Raw genomic sequence first — 26,805 nt, 5'->3', positions numbered from 1 at the left:
CCCTAAGGGTGCAGTGGCATGCATATCTGGCAGTAACCAACAACTATCTAACTGGATATAAGACCCTTTCAAGAGGAGAGAAATCATGCCTGGTACCAGAAACTTGGCCAACTAAGCCAGGGCTAGTGAAGTCATGGACCTTGGGAGAGAACCTATAACTGCCACTTTACAAATGGGCAGAACCCATAACTGCATTCTAAATACTTGTCTTTATACCCACAGATAAGGAAACTTCTCTTTGTGACAGAGATCTTTACAGAAAATCATAAGCAATCAAAATTTAGAATTGTGGAGCTCAGTCCCAACAGTATATATACAACCAAACTCCTGGAAGTGAAGCCTTAGGGGTCATTGCAGAAGAAGGTTTGGGAAGACTGTCAGAGCCAGAGGATTTGGGAGTTTGCTGTGAGACTGTGTCTCCTAGTAAGGTCAGAAGTTTACACCCATCAAGTCACCAACATGACTGCCTCAACATGAGCTAAACAAGGACAACAGACATGCTAACATGGAATGGGGACATTCCATGAGGCCTCAACCCTATACAAACTACAGGTATGCTCAGACAGGAGAAATGGTCTTCCCTAATAACACATCAATTGGTTCTCCAATACCAAGCAGTCAGCCCTGAAAACACACATACAGGTAACATTATGCAGACTGAGCAGATTTTATTTATGTATTTGGGAATGTATTCATATAACAAAAATTAATAAAAATAGAAGCCAGGAATTTGAAAAACGAGGGGTATAGAGGAGGGTTTGGAATGAGGAAAGGGAAGGGAAAATGGTAGTCTCAAAAAATGATTTAAATTATAATCTCAAAACGTAATTTTAAAAAAAGCAGATTAAAGCCGGGAGGTGGTAGCACACACCTTTAATCCTAGTACTTGGGAGGCAGAGGCAGGCAGATCTCTGTGAGTTTGAGGCCAGCCAGGGCTTTTACACAGAGAAATCCTGTCTCAAAAACCAAAACAAACCAAACAACAAAACAAAAAACAATCTCCCCCCCCCCCCCCCCGCCCGCAGGGTAAAAGACAAAAAGAAAGCAAGTAAGCAGACTGAGCAAGTCATGGAGAAACCGCCAGTAAGCAGCACTCCTCCATGACTTCTGCATCAGTTCCCGCCTCCAGTTCCTGCCCTGGCTTCCCTCAGTGATGGATTTACAATGTAAAGTGAAACAGATCCTTTCCTCCCCACATTGGTTTTTGTCATTTCAGCCTAGAAACCCTAACTAGACACACATCTTGATGCATCGTCTCTATTTTTGACCTGAGATAATAATATCTCATCCTTTCAGATCAAGATACACCCAGGGCAAGCCTCTCCAGACTTCCCTGTTCTGCACTGGCATTCATTTCTATGATGGCACAGGCAAGCCTGATAGCTTACCACCACACACCACTGTTGTAACCATCTGCATGAGTCCATGCTCCTCGACTTAGGCGATCACATGGCGCCTGGCAACAACAGCTGTTCTGGGGATGTTTGCCAAATGACTGAAGAATTATCAGGAGGGGTGCCTGACCTGCTTCTCCTATTTAAAAAGGTTGCTACAAGAAAAATCTTCACTATTATCTAAAAGATATAATCTACTTAAAACCCTATGAACACACGTGAAGTTTGTTATTGGTGTTAACGAAGGAGGCATGGTGTGAATGTTAAGAATTACATTAAATAAAGTATCACTGGATTTTGGAATGGCACACTGACAAATATGATTACTTAGGTCATACTCATAATCATAATCAAAGTCCATACTTTGCCATGTGGCTACATGCAAACACTGTCTAAAAAACAAAATAAATGAACAACAACAAAAAAAAAACCTTATGTGGTGGTTTGAAAGAAAAAGGCCCCCAAAGAGAGTGGCACTATTAGGAGGTGTGGCCTTGTTGGAGGAAGTGTATGGCTGTGGGGGATGGGCATTGAGGTCTCCTCTGCTCAAGTTACATGAAGTTCACTTCCTGTTGCCTCTGGATCAAGATACAGAACTCCCAGCTCCTTCTCCAGCAGCACGTCTGCCTGCTGTGCCACCATGTTCCACCAAAATAACAGACTGAACCTCTGAACTGTAAGCCAACCAACTAAGTGTTTTTATTAAGAGTTGCCATGGTCATGGTGTCTCTTCACAGCAATAGAACACTAAGACACCTTATTTTGACGTAAGGCCTATGGTACAAAAAATGTGAAGTGGTCTAGGTATTCCCTTAAAGTAAAAATGAGGCTTTGGTATGATGATTTGACTTGAGAAAAATATCCTGTTCTCCCCCTTTAATGCCATGGTAACAGAGGTCACAGGGACTGGGGACTCATGATGGACCTGAGCCACATTGGGTAGCTCCCAATTACCTGTAACTCAAGCTCCAGGGGACCTGACACCCTCTTCTGCCCTCCACAGGAACCCACACACTCAAAATTAAATCTTTGAAAAAAAAAAAAATGCCAGGCGGTGGTGGCACACACCTTTAATCCCAGCACTCAGGAGGCAGAGCCAGGCAGATCTCTATGATTTCGAGGTCAGCCTGGTCTACGTAACAAGATCCAGGACAGGAACCAAAACTACACAAAGAACCCCTGTCTCAAAAAAACCCAAAAAACAATAACAAAAAAGTATTTTTTTTTCTTCCAACTCTAAAATGGCTAACTTAATGATGTATTCTTCATGTTAAAATGACAGGGTAGAAAAGCCATGTAACTAAGTTTAAGCGACTCTGAACTAGGTTCACGTGTATTAATGCATTTATCTGTTACATACACTTGCATGAAGAAAGTGGGATATGCAAATGAGGCTAAAAAGCAGGTAGTTATCTGGTTTTAATGCCAGCAGAAAAAGGCTTTATATGGACACTCTGAAGACACCAGCAGTTTTGGTATGTATGGGAACAGGGCCTGTGGTGATATATTGTGTCCGCCAATACATTGTGCACCCTAATAAACTTATTTGGGGGTCAGAGAACAAAATAGCCACTAGATTAGACACAGGCCAGGCAATGGTAGCACACATCTTTAATCCTATCACTCAGGAGGCAGAGAGCTGTCTGGATCTCTGTGAGCTCAAGGCCACAATGGAAACAGAGCCAGGCGTGGTGGCCTTTAATCCCAGCACTTGAGAGCTCACTCTTTGCTTGGGAAGGACACATGCTTTTAATCCCAGGAAGTAATGGCAGGAAGCAGAAAGGATATAAAGCACGAGAACCAGGAACTAGAGGCTTTTGAGCAGCAGTTCAGCTGAGATCCATTGAGTGAGGACTCAGAGGCTTTCAGTCTGAGGACTAGAGGAAACAGGATTGAATGAGGAGTTATCAAGGTGAGGTTGGCTGTGGCTTGTTCTGCTTCTCTGATCTTTCAGAATTCACCCAATATCTGGTTGCGGGTTTATTATTATTATTATTATTAATAAGAACATTTAGCAACTCATCTTACAGGGCCTGCAGAGGAAGCACTTAGCTTTAGAAACCGCATGAGGTAGCATCAGAACAGACGTCACCCTGACCAAAGAGTGTCGGCACAGGAGCAGGGAAGGGTATTTAGGAAAAGTGGTGACCTTTGTCAGCCAAGACAGCCTCCCGGATTTCTGGCTGTGACACTTCTGCCCCACCCACCCCCAGAAGCCAGGAGCCCACTGCTCATTTCCATTCAGGTTCCCTCAGTAAGCAGAACCAGGAGCTGGGCAAGTAAGAGTTACCCAGCGTATCTAGCAAACCCTTGCATGGCACTCATCACACTGCTTGGAGCTCTATGGTGGCAGAACTGGACTTTCATTCACCAGTGTGCCTAGTAGATTCTGACATATGAATGAATGAGCTCAGTATTACTGAAGCAATGAATAGACCTGAAATATAGCTATAATAGAGAAAAGGCAATTTACTAATGATATAATTCGAAACTATTTCCAGGCAGAGTAAATATTTAAAACACTACTCAATATTGGAGCATGATTCACCAATATATTCTATTCCAGGGGGCAGAGGCAGTTGAACAGAGCTGCCTTTTTCTACATCTTACACTGCTTTTTTGCTGTTTAATATCTGTTTTTCACTTTTGTGCTTTTTGTTGATGCTTTTGTTTAAAATGGTCACCAAAGGTAGTGTTAAAATGCCATCTCATGTTCCCTAAGGGTGAAAATACAATGATGTGAGTTATGTCTGGGCAGAAGCTAATACTCTATTGGTCATGACTTCAATGTTAAGGAGTCGATAACATGTTACCGTGTCTTTTAAACAGACAGCTAAAACAGGTTTCCTTTTGGTTGGTTAAATCTATTAACAGAGGCTTGTAGAAGCCAAGTCCCATATTTCCCTTAGACATGGTGGTTCAGGATTTGCTAATCCTGTGTCCTAGACTTCAGAAAATGTAATCATAATGAAAAACTGTACATACTGTTTTTCAATTCTTAAGTTTTAAAAAAGCAAACTTATAAATGACATTATTTTCCAGCCAGAAGCTAATTGGTTCTCACAATAAAAAACCAGAAAGAGGGAAAAAACACCAAAATCCACCACTACTGCATATTTCAATGTAATATATTAAAATTTATTACTTTCTGAGTAGTATTCATTGAGATTATCAATTAACATTCTCTAGAAGGCCTTATAATTTAAAAATTAAAGAATTCAGTAGGAGGGAGAAGGAAAAGCACCCTATATGATAATACGTTAATTTTGAGAACATTCACATATGTACTATTCTTCCATCTCCATGGACTCAGGCCCTCATTAGTTCAATCCTGCTTAGGCCAATATACACACACTCCACAATAAACCCCACATTACTCAAAAGCTTTGTGCTTCTACTTAACAGCAGCATCTGAAATCCTTTTTTAAGAATCCCCACTCCATTGGCTATTGTAAACAATTCTCCATGCTTGCACACAAGGATATTTAGTTAGCCAACAAAGACTTCTGAAGACTAGGACAGAGGAAGCATTTTGATTTTTGTATTTGTTTAAAGTGTTCAACCTTGAAGCATACAATAGAAATTAAGCTGAAATTTCTACTTCATATTTAACTACAGTACGAATATTCCCCCCCAAAGGTCATCAAATATTTATAAAAATGTTACTAGTAATCTGTAGAAATCCACACATATCAATGGGTGGACTTTATAGCTAGCATTCCTCACTTTTTAGACTAGACACAGGACATATAAAGAACCTGCACATAAATATTGAGTGCCTGGGTACCATAATAGTAAAGGTTAACAAAACAGTTTTACTGTTATAAAACATTCTGGTTCCATTTTCACAGCCCCAAATAGGTATTAATGTACTGTAACTAGTAAGTTCATAAGCTGTAATTATCCTTTTCCTTACTGTGTAAATGAAGTAGCAGGGCTCTGCAAACGTGGATGAAAACTACCCAGGCACTACAATCAACGCACAGTGCTTTGAGAAAACCCTTAAAAGACAACAGCCCCAATTCTGTCCACACACAAGGAAGACTAAAGAAACAATCAAACCATATTTCATAAGATTTCAATACACACAGAATGCACTTTCTCACAATTAAAAGTCATCTTTTAGTCAAACACTCATAGGGGAAACAGCCTGAAGATGAAGACCTTACATATTCCACCACTGACTAACTATAACAAAACCACTGTGACTGGAGGAAAGTCATTTACTGCTCACTATCAGTGTGTAAAACTGTAGCTCCAAGGAATGAATACTTGTAAGTAAACAAGACTTTTTTTAAAAAAACGGTTTGTAACTAAACTGTGTAAAAAAATAAAATGGCAGAACCAGTTTGAAGCAATTAGAGTCCAATGGTTTTCTATGTTTTCTTTTATATCCTTTATTTTTAATTGGTATTTGAGAACAGCAAATTGTCTCTCACAGCAGTGCCTCCTGGTCTGATAACATAGTCCCCATTTCTAGATGTAAAGATTGAAAATCAAAATGAACATTAAGGCATACAACACAGCTACTTTAAGTCTGTTCTTACTTAAAATAAGAATCATTTGTACTCACATTAAAATACATGGAATGTTGGCACACAACTGAAGCTGCTGTAGAAAGATCAGATGTTCTGTGGTTATGGAAACTCTAAAAACATACCCTTACATGGTTTTCCTTTTACAAATTTAAGTGTTGAGAAATGTCTAAATGATAAGTAACAATTAAAATAAAATATTTTATTTGTAAATTATGTACAGAATACATTTTATGTTATGACAAGGAGATGGGAGGAAGGAAGAGCCCTCACCTTCCAATCACTGCTCTTCACTTTCTGTTGGAGATGACCACCTTTCTCTGGATTGAATGCACAATTCAGTTTGAACTTCCTAAGCTGGAAAAGGAGAATTTGTAGCTAAATTAAAAATGTTGCTGTACTGTTACTAGCTGGTTTGTTTCCACGAAATGCTCTTGATCCCTGCTAACTCAAAATCTTAAAAAGGAATTTTCTGGTATAATTTCATGAAGAAAAACAAAAGCATAACTACCAAGAACAATGAGTTTAAGCATTTCATCATAAAGAAACTGCAAAATGGCTATATACTTATGCATAATTTGAAATGCTGCAGTTTCTTTAGTGATTTCCATTAGTCTAACAGTAAAAAGCCATACAACTATCAAAAATGCCCTTAATCTAAATGTCACTGTAGACAATGTTTCTTTGATGACTACCAAAATGAGGCCTACTCACTGTAAAATAATCTGATGGATAAAGTTATTAATGGCTTCGACTGGGCCAATAGTACCAATGTCCTACAAAACAAAAGGCTGACTGTAACTGAATGTCAAATACATCTCAGAAAATGGATTTAAAGAATGCTACAAATGTCATGTGTACATTATGATGATCACCCAACACAGAAAACCCAACCTGCTGCACTTCAGTCCCCAATGAGTCGGATTATGACTTTTCATGTGCAGATTTAGGCATTTCTCCATCCTTGTCATCCTCCTCATCACAATCTCCATCTGTCTGCTGTTCCAGTTCCTCTTTCGTGATCATTTCAAAATCATTCCCGTTCCCACTACTGTGTTGGGAGCGGTCATCTTCCCTCCTGTCACTGTCTGTGTCTGAGTGGCGCTCTCCACCTGAGCCTTCTGTTCCATGATTTCCTGCTGCTACTTTCCCCTCGTCATCCTCCTTTTTCTCACTGTCTGACTTTTCCTCACTGTCGGACTTCTGTTGCCTTTTGGTTTCCGATCTCTCGTCTTTCTTTGAGTCTGCTTTTGGTCCTTTGTATTCGTGTGTGTATAGAGGCCTGAAGGAGTCAATGAAGCCCACATCAGCAGTCAGGTTTGGCAAGAACCAAAAGTGGTGTCTTCCTCCAGTTATCAGCCAAATGATGAGGAACAGAATACAGCGAGCTGTGGGGAGAAAAGTTTCTCCTGAATAAATTAAGCACTGAATCAACCACTGGGCGAGTTTGTGAATAAGGAACTGACACAATAGTTAGCTTTATTTGCACATTTACACATCATAAAGATGAATATTTAAAATCAGACCAGCTTAGCAGATGACAATATTGCAAGAGTATTCTGCATTCTGTTCTCAACTGAGGGCACAAATGTCATAATGACACTCTTAAAAAATTACTATTTTTTTTTCAAATCTGGGTGCTGTTTCATGGACATACACTTAGGATTTATGCATTTTGTGATGTACTTCAGTAAACATAGTAGTCAGATGGAAACTGAAGCATCCATGGGATCATGGTGTAAAGAAAGAAGAACATGTAAGAGTTATGAATGATTAAGAAATCTACCAGTGAAAAAGGAAAATGCAATGTAGCCTTACTTCTTGGTCCTTATGTGCTTGTCTTGATTAAAAAAAAATACTAAAACTACATCCAACATACAACATGTTATAAAAAAGCAAATATACTGCTGAATAAGTGTATATACAGAAATACATATTATTTCTGATTTTAAAATAAATGCAAACAATTTAGTGGACCCTTACATATGCTATGGAGCTAAAGCATATGCTAACTTGTCTAAAAGATAGCTCAGCTTTGGAAAAAGAATTCGGGCATTAGAAAATTTCTATTGTCGAATTCTTGTTTTATTAATTAGGTAAATTTTGTTTAAGTACCAACTGCCTCAATATTAAGAAAAATTTTATGTATCTAAAAATGTAAACTAGGTATAGCGGTGCATGCCTGCAATCTCAGCATTTGGAGGAAAGGTTTGGGCTTATACATCAGGATTTTATCTAAAAACTACAAGAAATAACCAAAGAAACTCCAGGAAAATGCAATGCTCACACAGCAAGACTACTCAAACAGTTAGTCTATGAGTAACTCTTTTCTTGGTGTTTTCGTTGGGACTTGGGCTTGAATCCAGGGCGGCCTGTCAGGTAGGCAACACAAAACTATCCTCAACCCCTATCCTCAAATTCTGAGACAGGCTACACTGTCCAAAGCCTGTGACTGTCCTGCCTCAGCCTTCCAAGTAGCTGGGGTAACAGGGTTTTGTAACCACACTTGGCTTAGTATATTATCAGAAACCTCAGTATTTCAGATGGTTTTCTATTATTTACCAATTATGTACAGATTTGTGATTTTTCTTTTCATAGATCAAAACTACTTCAAAGAAAAATTTGGAGGGTAGAATTAGCTCAGTCGGTTGGAGTGCCTGCCTAGCAAGCAGGAGGAAGAGGCCCTGGATTTCATTTCCAGCACCACACAAAACCAGGCATAGTGATGTATGCCTGTAATGCCAGCACTCGGGACACAGAAACAGGGAGTCATAAATTCAAGGTCATCCTCTGCTACACAGCAATTTTGATGCTAGCTTGGTCTCAAGACACGAGACCTTGCTTAATATATATTTGTAATTACATGTTGGGTTTGCTTCTGATCCGTACTACATATTTATATACATAGGAACCTGGAAAAATATTTTCAAAATTCAAGAAACAACATTTCAAAGGTCAAAACAATCTAACATAAATTATAGTGACTATGAGTGAATTAAAATATTCACTAGACTAATTCACTGTGTAGAGCTAACCCTTTCCTGAAAAAGGTCAATGAAGTTTTGTAAATTTCACTGGTTTGACAGCCAGGTGACATCAATTTTATCGAGTCTAAATGTAGTTCAATGTTTACGGTTTTTCTCCTTGATACAGGCATCACACTGACACGAGCTACCTGTTTAATAGGATTGGTTATTATTTCTCGGCCTACAATTGTGCTGTGCTGTCTGCAGAAGCATCAAAGGATTTTTCTCAAGGTGACTAAGCTAGAGGAATGAAAAAAGTGAAAGTTAGGTAGAAAAGGGCTCATTTAGTCAGGGATCACAGAAAAATGTGGGGGGCGGAGTCCTGTCACTATGGTAGACTGAAAATTAGCAGATGAACTCCTGGGTTCATGTGGGGGATGGCCTCAACTCAGGATACCCTGGCGACCAGGGGAAAAGTGTGAATAGAGTAACTGTTTAGCACTATAGTAATGATGCTTTACAAAAATAAAAATTATCTATCAGAGAGTATGCATCTAGTTTAGTCAATGTTGACCAAGGTGTGTCTTTCAACAATAGAAACTAGATCAACACTGTGGGTGATTTATTTTTCTATAAAGCAGTACTATTCTTGGCTGGGAGTGGTGGCACATGCCTTTAATTCTAGCACTTGGAAAGGCAGAGGCAGGTGGATCTCTGTGAGTTAGAGGCCAACCTGGTCTCACATAGTGAGATCCTGTCTTTAAAAAAAGGCATGAAAGATCTCAATAATTCTGAATGCTAAAAAACATTTACTTTGTTTTCCTATTTGGTTTTCAGTTATTTAGTTTCTTAATTTCTAGAATTAATTTTGGTACCCAAGTGAAAAGTTGTAATTGTCCCTAAAGTGGCAAACAGATTGTTTAGAACCACTTAACTGAATACATGAATTGAACTTACATATTTAATACAAGTTACATTTACCTTTTCTCAAATATCTAATAATGATTCACCACTGCAAAAACAAACCTTCATTATAGCTAATTTTAAAACATAAACTAAATGCAGGTTAAAATACAGTAATATATTATATATTTCAAAATTACTAAGAGTAAATTTCAAATGTCTCACCATAAAAAATGATAGCTAAACAAGGCAATGGGTATTTTAACTTGATTTAATCATTCGTCAATGCACACACACACACACAAATTATATTTTATACTGTACAGAATTATGTTCATTAATCAAATGCAGTATTAATACAAGATTAAGTTTTGAAAAGAAATAGGCAAATCTCAGATCAGAGCCAATGCAATCAGGTTTGAGCTGAGATTTGACCTAGAAAGGAGGGTCCCACACTTCTTGACTTCTCTGGATTAATTTTGCTTTTCAGCTTCACTGGAGCTCTGGGTTAAGGTCTAAGTGCTCAATACCTACCTTATATATACCAAGATCAGTGTTATTCACCACTTACCAATAGCAAGGAGAAGAATGCTGGCTACAAAGCAGCCTGCGCCCACACTGAGGTAATAAACACCTACTCTCATCTCTGCTGGCCAGAGAGGGAAGAGGGTGGCTGCTATCACTGCAATAACTGGAGTAAGAAAGGAAGTGACAAGGAAGTTCAAACTTTTACAACAAATACTTTAATGGCTTGACTACAATTAACAGTGAATACATTCTTTTCTTAGGGGGAAACTGTTAAATCCCTGAAGCAAAAAAGTACCATTTGCATAAAAATGATGAATTATCAGCAATTTCACTTTATATAGTTCTTAAAATAGGTTAGTATGTTTTAAAAGTCCAGATTACATTAATTATAAAAATTACTGTATAAATTAAAACTATTCATTAAATCACCAACTACTGTCATTTTGAAACTTTTTAAAAAAAATATTAGGAGTAAGGAAGCTTAAAAAAAAAAAAAAAACCAGCTGGATGGTGGAGGTGCAAACCTTTAATCCTAGCACTCGGGAGGCAGAGGCAGGGGGATTTCTGAGAGTTCGAGGCCAGCCTGGTCTACAAAACAAGTTCCAGGACAGCCAGGGCTGTTACACAGAGAAATCCTGTCTAGAAAAACCAAAATCAACAACAACAACAAAATCAATAAAATAATACCCCACTCTCAAAATTCTGAAGACTCCTTCTCAGCCTTCCCCAGGGGAATTAGATTCACAGACTCTTAAGAAAAAATGGGCAGTGTGGTTAGGGAAACTATATATAAGCACCTCTAGTTTTTTTTTAATTATAGTAGGGCCTCAGGGAAAACTGTTAAGAAATGAGCAGCCTCGTTATTAGGTCTTCCCCATTAAGAACAGGATTCAATTCCTGCTCTATCATGTGTAAACCAGGTACACCTTCCAAAGCTAATTTACCTTGTGCTTGATAACTACCTGTTCTTATTGGAATGAGATATTAGAAGGAGTTAACGACAGTGACTACCACATTGTAAGCAACCTACAGCACTACCCTTTTGGTGTTAATTCAGTTCCAAGTCTTACTTAAGTTCCTCTAAATGGGATCCTATAACATCCTACTGACCAATCATATTTTAATTAGTATTTGTTTTTGCTAATTTGTTTAATTATTCTTTCCCACCCAATCTTGCTCCAAACTTTAAAAAAATACATGCACAAGTTTAATACCCATATGAAAAATGAGTGAAAGGCTATAGTGAAGATGAAATCATTCAGTTTTTGTTCCACTGTTCATAAGTAAACACTACTAAGCTTATTCTACCCCCAGAGACTGCTTAAGGGCAATAAAACAGTTACAAATAATCTTTTCTAAATAAATGGACTTCTGTAATTCCCACTCTTTGGCAGTTTTCTCTTCCATTCTTTAAAGGAGTTTATTACACTGCCATTATCTCATTCTTCCTCTGAGGAACCTGAACTGCTTTCATTTTACATGAAAAGAGACAATCCCTGCGAATATACCTGTACATGCATACTGCGGGGACTGGACTACATAACAGAAGGAGTTATCTAGGCTGGGATGTAGCTCAGTGGTGAAGGGCTTGCCTAGCATGTGTAAGACCCTGGGTTTGATCCCAGGCACTGCAGCCACAAACAAAGCCCAATCACACTGAACAAGCTAACAGTGACTTCTTTTCATGCCATCGGTAGTCAAAAGACACAGGCATTTAAAACTTGAACGACATGTGCTGGACTGTTTACTTTAAATGTAGTATGAAGTATGTGGATTAAAATAGTAAACAAGGAAGTGCACACACTGTGCTCAACTGTGTGCACAACATGGGTGAATATAGGATAAGTTCCTGCAAGACTTACAGGGTCAATGTATTGACATCTACAATTGGAAAGGGACTGCAAACTGCCTGTGTGCAGGTGAAGAAGAGAAGACATCAGTTGTTGGAGTGTGTGTCTCCTCGCCCAGGACTTTCACTGTTAACTTCTGTAACCTTAATCTGTGCTACTTGGCTCTGTTATGATTAAGTCTTATTCACAATGACTGGTCAGTGTGTTTCTTCCTCTGTGAGCTACATTTATCTTTTTTTAAAAAAACCAGGTTGATTACCATGTTAATCTCTTAAAAGTCTTTTAGTTGTCGCAAACACTTTTAGTTTATTATTTATATTTTAATTTTATGTAAAGTATCCTTTTAGACAGTTCCCTCTTAAACAATTTTTACTTTGTATTAAATTTAGAAATATTTTTCTTTGGGATGCTACATTTTGCCCTCTAAACATTAGCTTATACTGAAAAGCTACTTATATCCTCCTACTTACCAAGAATTAATCCCATGACAAATGTTTTAATGTGAACTGGGTCATAGATCCACACATAAACCTAGAAGAATCAAGAAACCTCGGTGCTTAAAAGTTCTAGTCACATTAGTAATGTTTACTCTACACTGCAGTCCCATTAGTAAGTCATGTTTACACTGCAGCTCCTCAAAGGCACCCCGACTTCCTAACACACTAAGAGCTTTTCCTTTCAGATCACAACTATACTCATCATTAAAAGACTCTTAGTTTTCGCTCAGTTTCTGTAAATTACAGTGTTCTTCCATTTCCTAGTTCAATTTTGAACAAGACCTTTTATTGTTTTTTCTGATTTATTTGTATTTCTAACACTTGGGATTTCAATTCAACCTCTATTTTACTTTTACATTTTCCCCAGAGAATTAGTCACAAACATTAATTTTGTTAGTCATCACTAAATAAAACCTGAAAACCCCATATTTTAAAGAGACACTTTCCAATTTTAAGTCCAGTTCCTTGAGTGTGGGAGTGTGTGTACACAACCTAACCTTTACAAGATGATAAGCATCCAGCTTTTGCTCACCCTGCTTCCTCCCTAACAGACCTATAATTCTTTCCTGGTACAATGGGCAACCTGCCAGTCAGTTCTGAAGGCTTAAGTCAGGTGTCCATTATCTCCAGACTCTCCTTATCCCTCTTAATTAAGTGTACCTAATTGATGTTCTCACACCAGTAATGCTTACTACAACGTAATACAGAAAGATGTTTAGGTGCCTATATCTATAGTGGACTATAAAAGCTTTCCTGTAGAGGCTTTCATTGTATTTTACTATATCATTTCCAGCACCTGTGAAGTATCTGGCACATACTGATAAGCTCAACACTTAACTCAATATATCTGAGCTCTTCCCACTGCAGAATTTCAAACAGAGAGCCCCAGGAACCACCGCTTTTTGCATATCTGATAATTGGTTTAAGTGTATCAAAAAAGAATATGTCTTGAAATTTACAACAGTTCAGCAGCTAGGACATAGTCACTATTTTTGCAGTAGTTAAGTGACTACCATATAACAGTCTTCATGCACAGCCATCGCCACACAAATCTCACTACAAAAGGTATAATGGAACTATCTCCTTGAACAAAGCATTAGCAATGTTGAAAATCTCAGTCTTCTCAATAGCTGTTTCTGATGAGAATTGTTGAAGAGCCAGAGATCAGTAGGTGATCCCCATGAGCCATTCTGTGTCTTCTCTTTGATAATAATAGAAATTCTGCATTTTAACTGGACAAATTAAACTCCTAATGTAAAAAGTGCATCCAAGTATGTGTCCATAAGATAGTCTGCTAAAAAGGAAGGCATGTGCCTCTCATTCCTTTTTCTCTGTGAATGTAGTTTAAAGGTTAACAATCATCATGGACCATGAGGCACCTTGGCAAGAAGATTCTAACACAGGAAAAAAGGAAGGAGCTTGGGCCTGCCATGGAGCTTCCTGACTGTACTGCTCACCCCTAGAGAATATTTTTTTTTTTTTTTTTTTTTTTTTTGGTGTTTGGAGACAGGGTTTCTCTGTGTAGCTTTTGCGCCTGTCCTGGAGCTCACTTGGTAGCCCAGGCTGGCCTCGAACTCACAGAGATCCGCCTGGCTCTGCCTCCCGAGTGCTGGGATTAAAGGCGTGCGCCACCAACGCCCGGCAACCCCTAGAGAATATTAATGAGGAAGAAATCGGCATCTATCCTGTACTAAAGCTACTGTAATTTTAGGGTTCATATCACTCATACCCAGTCAAATCTGATTCTATATAAAACTACATTAGAAAAGTATAGATTTTTTTTTGAAAGTTATTTTCATTTACTTAAATGTACCATTAGATTTTTCTACATTATTTCTTTTCATAGTGATGGTATCAAATATATTTCTAAGATTTTCTATGAAAAACTAGAATTCTATCATACTCAAATCCAATATTCTAATCTTACCTCATTTCCATCCAGAAAAACTTGATCATCATGTGGCTCAAGTTTAAATTTTTTCTTAGTTTCCTTCTTTTTTGGAGTTCCTGGAGTTTCTTCCTATGAATAGACAAATGAGTAGAATAAAACACTTCAGGAACAAAAGCTGTGACATTCATGAGGTGAAAAATCCTGACTTTCAACACTAATAAAAATCCTTAAGCTCAGTGTTTACAAATAGTCCTGACAGTTATCTCCCATAGCTGTAAAGGCTTTATGAACACAGGCCAGTAAAAGATCACGTGTACAGATGATCTTCACTCTTTTCACTTATGTGTTTGGGTGTTTTTCCTGCATGTGTCTGCATCACGTGCATGCAGAATTCTCAAGAAGGCCAGAAGACATCCCTAGACCTGGAGTTGACAGAGGTGAGGAGCCTCCATGTGGGTGCTGGAAATGGACCCTGGGTCCCCTGAAGAAGGGCCTCTGCACCATCTCTCCAGTCCTCACAAAGATTTTAAATGTTTTAGTTTAACTTCAGGGAAACTTACCTTTTTGGGCTCTTCCTTTTCACCATCTTTTTTTTTCTCTTTTTCCTTTTTTGTCTTTTCTTCTTTTATATTTTCTTTCTTGCTCTTTTTATCTTCTTCTTTCCCACTTTCAGATTTTCCTTTATCTTTTTCTTTTTTTATGTCTTTATCATACTTCATTTTCATTACTTTTAGAGCCCGATGAAAAAACTGTTTCTTTAAAAGCCTTGGGGAAAAGTGACAGTTCTAGTGTTACCATTCCCATCAATTACAAAGACAACAAACCTTTTAAAAAAGCGAAAATATCAAGACCCCAAAAAATTAGCAAAGGAAGATATGAACTGGCAATTCATAAAAGAAATTACAATTAGTAAGCCTATGGCAAAACATAGTGAAATATAGTGAGCATACAAAGAAGTATAAGGAATTCCACAAAGGTAAAAGGCCTAATAGCCAATTAGACTATGAAAAGCTGTCAAAACTCTGTCACTTGAACTGACATAAAGGACGTTACTGATTTGAGACTTACCCACATAGTCTCTAGACACAATGACAGTAATTAAGACTCATTCCCACTGAATTTTATGTCTTTATTGGAAGAGTAAAAATAATACAGAGGGAAACAGTTTATTTACAACATGTCAGCAGAAAAAAGTGTGTTCACGACTGCTTGGTACTATTCAGTTCTTCTATGGAGGGATATTTCTCAACACGTACTTCTTCATTCAGTCTACTGCTGTGATAAGTATCTTCAACTAAGTGATGATGATTATACATACTAAGATGACATTTCTGCACTCTGATAAGGATTCTCACAAGAACAATCTAAAAAATGTGCCATATATGAGGCAATACAGTGTATTCCTAGGTCAGTAATTTCAAAGGCTGCTCCCATCATGTGGAATATTCTTCCTCCAAAAGGCAGATTAGAGAAGGACTGTGGCAAACACACAAGAGTAAAGAGAACTCTGAGATGCTAGATTGTGGGCTGGTGATACCACGTCTTACTGAAATTAGAGTAAAGAAAACTCTGTACTCTGGGTACAAAGTATAGACTAAAAGACACCATAAGGACTGGAGAGAGGACTCAGCAGTTAAGAGTACTTGTTACTCTTGCAGAGGACTGGGGTTTGGTTGCAGGCATTCACATGGCAGCTCATAACCATTTCTTCATTCTAGTTCCAGGGAAATCTGATATCCTTTTCTAGCCTCCACAGGTACCAGGTACACAGTACACAAACATATGCAGGCAAATACTTATACACATCAAACAAAAAGAACTAAATCTTAAGAAAAAGATAATATGCCTAAAATACTAGCACAAATTTTTCCACTCCGGCATTTCCCCTCAGATTCCACTTAGTTGCTTTAGAAATGAAACTGGACAAGTCTTACTGTGGTTATCTCTACAGTTGGGCAGGAACCACGAGAACAGTCCTGATGAGGACTTTATGGTTATATCAGAAGTGGCTGATATCATCTTAGGTCCCGTTCTTTATTTTAGTGCAGAAAGAACACAAACAAGACATGAGTAGGAATAACTTACAATTCAAAGTGAGTTTGTCTCTGGGACATTCTCCAAGTTCCAGCTATCTCTCTTTCTCTTTAAAGGTATATATTTTTATGGTATATTGAGTATCTCGCACTATGTAAGTGCACTGTATGTGTGCATTTGGTGTCTTCACAGGTCAGAAAAGGGATCCAGATCCTCTGGAACTGGAGTAACAGAGGGTTATAATCTGCCACATGGGTGCTGGGAAATAAACTGCGTTCCTGTGCAAGGGCTCTTAACCCCTAAGCCATCTCTTCAGCCTCAGTATCTTTTAAAACTTGTCACATAACAAAGTATTAAGGTTCCTAAAAGGCCACAATATGTGAACTAATACTGGCTGCTCTCCTGAGAGATTTAGGCTCACAGATTTAATATCCTTAACAGTATATTGGCAAGTGATTAACTTTTGCTCCAATAAATTCATTAACTTATTGAGATATGGTGAAAGGATGGAGAGGAAGGGAACTGATCTTCATTTCGAGGAAGGGACCTGACTACTCCATTTAGAGCTTCAGCCAAACTGCTGCATGGCCTTGGACAGACTTTTAACTTGGCTGTGTCCCAATTCCTACAGCTGTAGTATCTCTCAACTTTTTATAACACACACACACACACACACACACACACACACACACACACACACACACACACACACCTTGAAGCAGAGAGGGAAGTTTATATTTTGAAATTCTCATCAGACAAATTACTGTAAAAGACAGTAAATATAAACTGTATCATTGTTAGTTCAGCACTACTCCCAAAATAAAACTTGTTTCTGAAATGCTCGCTGGTCATCTCTGTCATTCAGCAACTAAGAATTTTAAGAAGTATTTGATAATTATTAACTTTAACAATTTTTAAAGAGGGTTCTCAGATGAATAATGTTCTTTTTCTTTTCTTTTAAAGACAGGATCTCAAGCAGTCCAGGTTGGCCTTCAACTCACTTTGTAAGCAAGAATAACCTCAAATTCTTGATCTTCCTGCCTCTACATGTCCACTATACCTGGGAGATGGCAGATACTTAAAAAGTGTTATACTTAAAAAGTGTTATTAAGCACAGCCATCATTAAATGCTATATTTACCTCCCAAGCAAAATTATAATCTAAAATCTCAAATACTCAGATGTTAAACTTTGGTACCATAGAGCAAAATTTAGCTAATACAGATTAGTAAGCATGCTTTTATTTATTAAACGGAAAGAGGAAGGTAATTTGGTTTGGCTTTCTAGGTATAAATCTTTACCAAGTTTCTTTACAGAGAAAAGTTAACTAAATGAAAAACGTGTATGTTCCCAAGGTGTATGTACTTATCTTGGAATCTTCAAGGAGAGACTTCGAAGACAGTGCAGCTGTTTTGATTTTAAGAGGAATACTGTATTAGCAATCACTGAAAACAGCAAGTAAGTTTGGCTTAGTCCAGGGAGAAGCCACTAAAAACCTAAGGATAGCAGAGCTAACAGCCATCGCTGGAAAAGATCCGGAGAAAAAACTGCTCTGACCACTTCTCACACAGAACTTATTCAATGTAAACAGGTCTAAGCTTTTCTCTTGATTCTTTCATTTAGTAGCCCTGGCAAATACACAGAACTACAAACTACACACAATTAAAATGATAGCAAGTCTAAGAACGATGTACTTCCACAGATAAAATCCAGGTCACATGTAGCGCTCACTGCGGTTAGGAACAAGGAGTTAGACGGCTTCGCACCATGGGCACAGCCGACACGACTCACAGCCAACATTACCTGTTGCAGTAGTCGACCACGGACTCCCGGGTTGTAAACAAAGCTTCCTCTCCTTTCTTGGCCTTTGCCCACTTTGAATCCAAGAGGCAATCCACTGCTTTTGAAGCTACAGAAGAAATTTGTTATTTAAAATCCAGTGTATGTAAATACGTCTAATGAAATCATGCTATAAATGTCAACATTCTGACAACAGAAATAAAACAGAATAGAAGATTAAGTCTAATGACTACCATAAGTGTTCTTTACAAGGCAAATAAACATTACTCAAAACAAGATAAACTAATGGGGAAATGTTTGTAATAAAAAGTCTTCTCAAAAATATTTGTATATAACCATCAAAATCATTGAATGATCACAATAAAAGATAACCCCAAATACTTCCTTCTTCCCTCAGTGGTAATGGAAATTCTCAAGTTATGATAACTAACCAAAGAATCACTCTGAACAATCTACTACTGTGACTAGCAAATAAATACATTAGATTTAGGGATTAGCATGTTTATTTTTTTAAAAAAATTTAATGAATATCAAAATCATTAATAACATAAAAGGAATTCCTTCTGTATAAAGAAATTCAGGTTTAATTGATAAGACAGAAAAATATAACCATCATTTATAAGCTATGGGTTATATTATAGATGATATCAGCTTATCATGAGGTGGAATGGATAATACATGAACAGTGGACCTAGTTAATTCCCCTGTAATCATACTATCTGAACAAAAGGTAATATTTCATAACGAATACTGAAAATAAATTTTACTTTTAAAATTTCCAGCAAAACCAATTATAAAGCACTTTATCCTTTTACTTTTCAATTATAAAAGGAAAGACGAGGATAACCAACTGCCATATGCTCATCACTCAGCTTTAGTAATCACACATGGAAGCTCTTTTATAACTTCTACATATTTAGGTAACTTCTACATATTTAGGTAACTTCATAATTTGTACAGTAGTAAGATTTTAGAGATGTAACCCTACCAATAAAATAATCAACCCGATGACCCATCATATTGGTGGACTTTGTTGGACAGTTGAATCGAAGATACTTGGCTACAGCCTTCTCTTCTTTTGACGGTTCACCGACTTCCTGCAACATAGGAACACTAATTTAGTGTGCTTATGTACGGGATAAACTCAAGCTCTATGGAGTAATTCGCATATCTGTTCTGTAAATCTTTTCAAGTGCTATACAGGGCTTGCTTTCAGACTTTCCTTGGGGCAGATCTGATAACGTACAAAAGAAAAAATGGACACTCAATAACAATGTCTTCTAAATACAAACAGACAGGGTCAAAGGCTGTCGTACATGTTGGCCTCAACTACAGATCATTAGACTGTTTTTCTAGTATATTAACTATTTTGTATAGTTTTTCTTCAATTTTGGATGGCTTCTTTTAATACTCACAAAACAATAATTTAAAAGATAAGATGCTGCCAATAATGACTCCTGCCAATAATGACTGCCTAAATGGCACAGTAAGTAGAAAGAGGTGCCATAAATAAATGTTTTAACCACCGTCAAAGACATGTGTCCCGATCAATGGATGACAGTTTGTAAAAATTCTCTAATTAAGGTAGTGACCAGAAGAGCTGAAGTGCTGATGACTGGCACTGAGTCCCCTTCCTTTCCCCTGGGGACAGACACTGTCTGGGACTTTCTCTTACCCGCTAAGACTATGGCAAAACCAGAAATGCAGAAAGGGATATTCCTATTAATGGCAGTGCAGTAACAAAGAACGGTTTGTAAAAGTTGCTGTATCCTTTCCTGTGTCTTTTCTTCTCTATCTGTTCCCAAATTTTCCATGACAAACTCAGCTACCCCCAGCTATAATTATTTGTGGCAATGAAAACTAAAAGTTCAATCAATTCTTTTTTTTTTTTTTTTTTTTTTGGTTTTTCGAGACAGGGTTTCTCTGCGTAGCTTTGCACCTTTCCTGGAGCTCACTTGGTAGCCCAGCCTGGCCTTGAACTCACAGAGATCCGCCTGGCTCTGCCTCTCGAGTGCTGGGATTAAAGGCGTGCACCACCACCGCCCAGCCCAATCAATTCTATTTTATAATAACAACAACATCTACTAAATATTTTTTCCTCATTCAATGCATCCGTTGTCAACTTAAAAGTTTATCCATTCAACTGGTAACTTGTTACCAGGACGGACTGATTTGAAATCAAAGGAAGGAAGCCCGATTAAATAAGGATGTCTCAATAAATTTAAGTCATCCATTCAATCAAATACAAGCTTCCTGAGTGTTTATCTATAATCTTTGGATGCTACAACGTATATTAGTACAGTAGGATGGGTAACTGCACTTTGTTACATAAATACCCTAAACAGCAATTGCTGTTTTCCCAAAGGAGCAATAAACAAAAATATTTTAGAAGTACACAAAGTAGAAGTGAAATTATCAGTGTACAAAAAAGGTGTCTTACAAATAACTTGATTTTGAAAGACAAGTTCTGAGTAAACTGAATGAACAACATAAACAATGATGCTCAAAATGAGCCAAGACTTGACTCTAATAAAAATCAGTTATAATGTACTAGGAAGTTAAATTTGTACAGAGAGAATAGAGTCCTTAAGGCAAGCTGAGAAATTTTAACTTTATTCCACAAGGAGCAGAAAGATCACTATGTTTTTTAATAGAACAGAACCAGGAAAGTAACAAATATTATTTTTATGAGTGTAGGCAAGAGGAACAGGAAAAAAAACATGCAAAGCAGGAAAAGTAGTTGGGAGACTACTGTTAACAGTCGAATAAATGTGACATGATATTGGTCTAAAAATCAGAAGGAAGTATTCATATTTGAAACATTTCAAATGTAGAGTACATAGGATTAATGGTAAAGGCAAGTGAAATGAGTAGATACAAAACGTCAGATTTCTATGTTAATCAATAAAAAGGAAACACAAAGTTGGGTGGGTAAGGAGGTAGGAAGGGATGTGGAGGACTTGGGATGGATATGCTCAACATATTTTTTTTAAAAAAGGAAATGTGTAAGAAAGGTGATTCTAGAGAACAATCATCATTTTAGGCATGGTATACAGTCCTTAAATTAAACCCTTAGCACAGATAAATGTGCTAATTTCCCGACTGCTGATCACATGTAAAATCTGGTTAAATATCAAAATATAAAAACTCAGAAAAGTTGATTGTTATAAGAAGTCAGACACTGTTAAGTATCTGCAAAAATTCTTTAAATTTCACTTTTGAGTTAATCAACTTTTCCCCCAACTCTGTATTTTCCTTGGTAGGTAAACAACAATAGACAGAATCAGAAAAAGTGACAAGTGAGTAATGTTCTCAAATGGGCACAGAATTCAGCTGTCTACTAGTACTTTCCTAAAGTACCAGTGACTGATACTAGTTACTACAGACAGCTCTTGATGAAAATCCCTCATTTGGAGCATCTGCTGCCAGAGTGGCATTAGCAAGGACAGTGGAAGATGGATACATGGAAGTCCTGTGTGACTGCCCTGCTGCAGCCTAAACAGGGCATAAAATACACTTACCTTGTTTATAAACTAGACTACAGTAAACTAGCTCCCCATTTGTTCCTTTTACTGTGAAGATCTTCCCAACTTTTGCACTAAATTGTTAAGAAGTGAAAGTCTTTTGAGAGTATTAATAAATGCTTGTAAAACGTACAAAAAACAGCTCACCAATTCTCAAATAAAAGACTTTTTAACCCCATTAACTCTCACAGTTGTCTCTGAAGGAGGATGCAAAGAACCAACAAGTTTAGGCTAGATTGCCTTTTCCTGCATCCAGATACCAAATCTACTGGTTGCTGGTAATCACAGCCCAAAATTACTTAGGAAGACTGGTAGAACATTCATAAAAGATTTTAATTAATATATTTTAGAATATATCAATACTTAAGTACTATAATGAAATAGAAGTTGTCATTTGTAGCCTTTTGGAGGAAAAAAAAGATTCAGAGCAAGCCATGGGCTTTACTCTTACAGAATTTCAAATAATTTACAACTGAAAAGAAATAAACTTACTGGTCTGTCAATAGTGGAGTGAAAAAAGAAAAAGTCTTAGTTTGTCCATTGTAAATTTGAACACAGGCACAAAAAAGTAGTAGAAATGTTTATGAAAACGCAAACAGGTTAATAGAAGATATTCTGAAAACTAGAGGGAATCGTAAATAAGTTATTTGCATAAAGACAGCTCTGTAAGCTAACAACAGCAGGACCCTCTCCAATTTGCTTCTATCATATTTCCTGTGGCAACAGGTTTGCTATGCACTGCAAAATTCTCTGTTAAGCCCTCTATGTTGGCAGGTGGGAGAGGATGAATTTTCAAACTGAGGACTGGATTTCTTTCTCTTTCCTTCAGAAGGTCCTGAGAAGTCAGACCTGGAGTCTGCAAACATTTTTCTTCTCTTTCCTGAAATGAGGCATATAAACCCATGATATGTCAGATGTTACTGCCAGTGAGACAGATGGGCATAACAAAAATAACCTACGGAGGTTATACAAGTCTAAGATACAGAAGCCATCTGAAGATTTCCAAACTGAACTCGTTTCTATATACAAGCAGAATACTATATGGAATGAGTCTCTGAGCAGGAAGTCACACTAAATCTTTGTTATAAAATTTTATATTCAGAATTTGGGGAGCTGGAGAGCTCAGTGGTTAAGAATACACATTAGCATTCTTCCCAGCACCTACACTGGGTGGCCCACCACTGCCTGTAACTCCAGTTTTACAAAATTTGATGCCTTTTTCTATCCTCAGGTGCAATAAGGCACACATATCTCCACAAAGATACACAGATATACACTAAATTAAATACATATATGTAAAGTAATTTGGGATTCAAGTACTTCAGAACTTATTTCTTTAGTCAATGATAAAGTGGAAAGAATATTGCACTGGGAATTAGATGACTAGTCTAAATCTGACTAACTTAAAAGGCAATCCTAGTTCAAGTCACAACCTCACTGGACATCAGTTTGTCAGGAAAACGAGGGGGAGATCTGTAAGCTCCAAGCCTACTGTGGACTGGATGTATTTTTTTTTTTTTTTAAAACTGTGTGTGTCTGTGAGCATGTGCATGTGAATTCAGGACAATTCTAGAGGACAGTTCTCTCTTGCCATATTATGGGATCAAACTTGAAGTCAACAGGCAAGTGCCTCTGCCCCTGAGCCCTCTTAGCTCCAGAGACCGAACTCAGAATAGAGGATTCCAAATAAGTTCTATCAGATTCTTTTCAATTTTTAAACTTTATGATACCAGAATTCTAAAACATGCTTCTAGTACCTTGTGAATCTATAGTTACTATTTCCTAAAAATACATAGTTGCTTTTTTTAAACAAGACTTTTTGTTTTTAAGTATTTCTTTAGTTTGAGCTGACATCACTCGTTAGACAATCTCAGTTATTAAAATTTTACAACACAATGTCAACTAACATGTACGCTCACTTCAAGTTTCAGTGACCCGATTCTGAGTCCCAGAAAGAAATACAGTAATAGCCCCCTTGCTTCGGGCTCTGTTGGGGTAAAATTTTAAAATTATTCTGTCCTGGAAAAAGCAAATGAATTGGCTATAAAAGCAAAACAAAACATAACTCTCAACTTAAGTGTTTGTATCAAATATCCCTTCCCTCCCAAAAAAGCCACTGTCATTCAAGGTCAACAGAATCTACTTAAAAATCATTTCAAAACAAAAACAAGTAACACGAGGAAACTCAACAGTTAGTATATAAATGCTTGTGCTGTAACAAACTCTGAACTTGGTCATTACATTATCTTTTTATCTAAAGTAATGCCAAGATCAGAGTTTTTGATTCTTGACAGGAATAAAAGAACTGAGGAATTGCCTCCTCAGATAGTTGGAAGAGGCTAAAGAAATGTCTCAGTGGTTAAGCATGTACTTCTTTCCCAGAAGACCTCAATTTGGATGCTGACACTGTTGTCAGGAAGCCTGTAACTCTAGCTCCATGGAAGCTGACATCCCTTTTTGGCCTCCAGTGGCACCTGGACCCATGCGCACATAACAAAGACACACATGTACACATAACCAAAACATAAGCATTAAAAATTGTTACGCTGCACTATAGTAGTACTGTAAGATCTTTCACAAACATTCTATACTGTCATATAGAAATAAATCTAGAGGATGGGAAAGCATTTTGATTTCATAATACCAAGCTGACTTTTAATAACTAAAGTCTCAAACAGAAAGTAAACAGCCATACTTCATATAACTTACAGACTAATGGTTAATTTACTGAATAGGTGGCTGTTAATTGTTTTTAAGCTTACTAAGGAGTGCTTAACAAAAACCAATATAACCTAACCTAATTTCTTTATTCTGGTGAAGGAGAGCAAGAAAGAGGTTATGTGCCAAGCATTTTTAATAACTTTTAATAAGTCATTAATTTACTTAATGTTTTCAAACCAACTCTACAACCTTAAAAAGTTTTCTGTTTTTTAAGACAAACAATCCTTACCAATGCAGAAGTTGAGGGAAAAAAAAAAACCAAAATAAAACTTCAAAGTCCTTGCTAATTGGTGGAGCTGGAGTACAACCAGGTGTAGATGACGAAGTCGCAGCTTTTGGCTACTACCTTAGACTACCAAAAAGCCTCTCCACCTACTTTTCTGTTTAACCTAAGTTCATAACTGAAATATGAGCAGCTATTTTAAAAGTACATTATCACCTTTATGACAATAATGAAAAGCAGATAAAACTGTAAAATAATATGTATTAAAGAGAAAAAAAGTTCAAATTTGTACTGCCAGGAGTAAATACAAGGAGTACAGGAGGTACAAATTTGACAGCCTCAATACAAATTATAATAAAATGACTATCCATGTTAAACCACAATACTAAATTTCAAAAGCCTCGGAACAGCATAATTAGAAACTTCTATTGTCTTGACACTTTGGTGTAAAGACATATGTGAACTTGGACAGGCTTCTAATTCCCTGCTGTACTCTTCAAAATTATTTTTGTTATGCCTGCCAAATTCCAAACTTACTGAACACTGATACCTAAATAGATATAAAACGAAAATGGAAAAATATAGAAAAGCTCATCCTAAGCGAGGAACAGAAAGACAAGAATGAGTGACTGACAAATTAACAATTTAGCACATGTCATCAACTTATTCTGCCTTTGGGTTTCTGGGTGAGCTCAGGAGGCACCCCTCACTCGCACCGGTGTTTAACATACACCGATGGGAGAGACCTGCGGGCCAGGGAGCACAGGTGACAGTCGGAGGGGGTGAGGGAGGGATGTCATGTAGGGCACGAGACCGACAAGCTGGCCCGGGAGAGGCTGCCGGGTGCCCCCAGCTCGCTGCAGCACCGACCGGGCAGCGTTTGTTTACATCGCGTCGCCGGGAAGGATGCCGGCCAGCGGCCAGCAGACAGGTCGGTTCAGAGAACTACCGAGAGGGGAGAGGGCAGACGCCACTCAACATCTGGAAGAGGAGCCCGCGGGCCGGGCCGGGGGGAGCCCGCAGGCCGGGCCGGGGGCGGCGGGGGGGGCGGGGGGGGGGACAAGGACCCGGCCGCGCCGCCTCGGGTCGCCCTCCTCCTACCCCAGTTCCCGTGGCCTCAATCTCGGGAGCGCCAGCAAGAGCGGCGCGGGGCCGGGCTCCCCGGGCTCCCCGCGCAGGCCCGGGCCCGCCGCCGCCGCAGGAACGCGGGGCCGGCCGCGGGGTTCCGAGCGCTGCGCCTCCTGCCGTCCTCCCCCCGCCGCTCCGCAGACCCCTCGGCCGAGCGGCCGCCCGCACCGCGCCGCCTCGGGCCCGTCCCGGCGCCGCGACCCCGCGAGGACGTCCCGCCGCCGCCCGTCCCGTCGGGCCGTGCCCCCCGCCTCCCGCCGCCTCCCGGCGCGCCCAAGCCCCCGGCCCCGCCGGCCCGCCGGGCTACCTGGATCCGCTTCTTGTGTCGCCTGCGTTCCGCCATGTTGGCCGCTCCGCCCGGTTCCTTCTGACGTGGAGCGAGGAGGGGGAGGAGGCGGGGGAAGTCTCGCGAGAGCGCGGCGGCTCGCGGCCCGTTATGTAAGGCGCCGCGGGGGGCCCCGGGCCGGGGGAGGCCGTCGGGCGTCGGCGGCCTCGGTGCGCGCCCGGGGCGCTGGCGGGCGATGCCGGCTGGCGCCTGGAGGGAGGCGGGGACGGGGCCTCGGCTCTCCGACCGACTGCGCGCCGGCGTCACCTGGCTGGCTTTAAATACAGATTCCCGGGCCCCACCCCTCGAGTCACCGCCGCTGGGCGACGTTTCCCGAGGAGAGACCTGGAGCCCCGCGGCCCGCGGCGTCGCCGGTGCCGCGGCCCGCCACAGCCAGCCCCGTCCCCCACCTCAGCCCCGCGAAGCCCCTCTTAGATGAAAGGCAGCTTCAGAGTCGGGCAGAGACATCGAACGAGGGTGCGGCTGG

The 26,805-nt window shown here is 39.1% G+C and overlaps 1 protein-coding gene across 1 annotated transcript; it reads right to left on the bottom strand.

Moving 5' to 3' along the window:
* Window positions 1-5,766: 5,766 nt before the first annotated feature.
* On the bottom strand, window positions 5,767-26,460 carry Sec62 (SEC62 preprotein translocation factor). The gene is made up of 8 exons (XM_076573916.1): window positions 26,301-26,460; window positions 19,386-19,494; window positions 18,401-18,506; window positions 15,125-15,329; window positions 14,601-14,693; window positions 12,647-12,707; window positions 10,370-10,489; window positions 5,767-7,317 (listed from the first exon to the last, which is right to left on the bottom strand). Exons 1-8 carry the CDS (start codon window positions 26,334-26,336, stop codon window positions 6,854-6,856), a joined length of 1,194 nt encoding a protein of 397 aa, XP_076430031.1. The 5' UTR covers window positions 26,337-26,460; the 3' UTR covers window positions 5,767-6,853.
* Window positions 26,461-26,805: the final 345 nt, after the last annotated feature.

Source organism: Peromyscus maniculatus, chromosome 6 (assembly GCF_049852395.1).
Source record: "Peromyscus maniculatus bairdii isolate BWxNUB_F1_BW_parent chromosome 6, HU_Pman_BW_mat_3.1, whole genome shotgun sequence".
NCBI lineage: Eukaryota > Metazoa > Chordata > Mammalia > Rodentia > Cricetidae > Peromyscus > Peromyscus maniculatus.
Note: the sequence above shows the minus strand (reverse complement) of the source record. Positions and strands in the feature narration are given on the sequence as shown.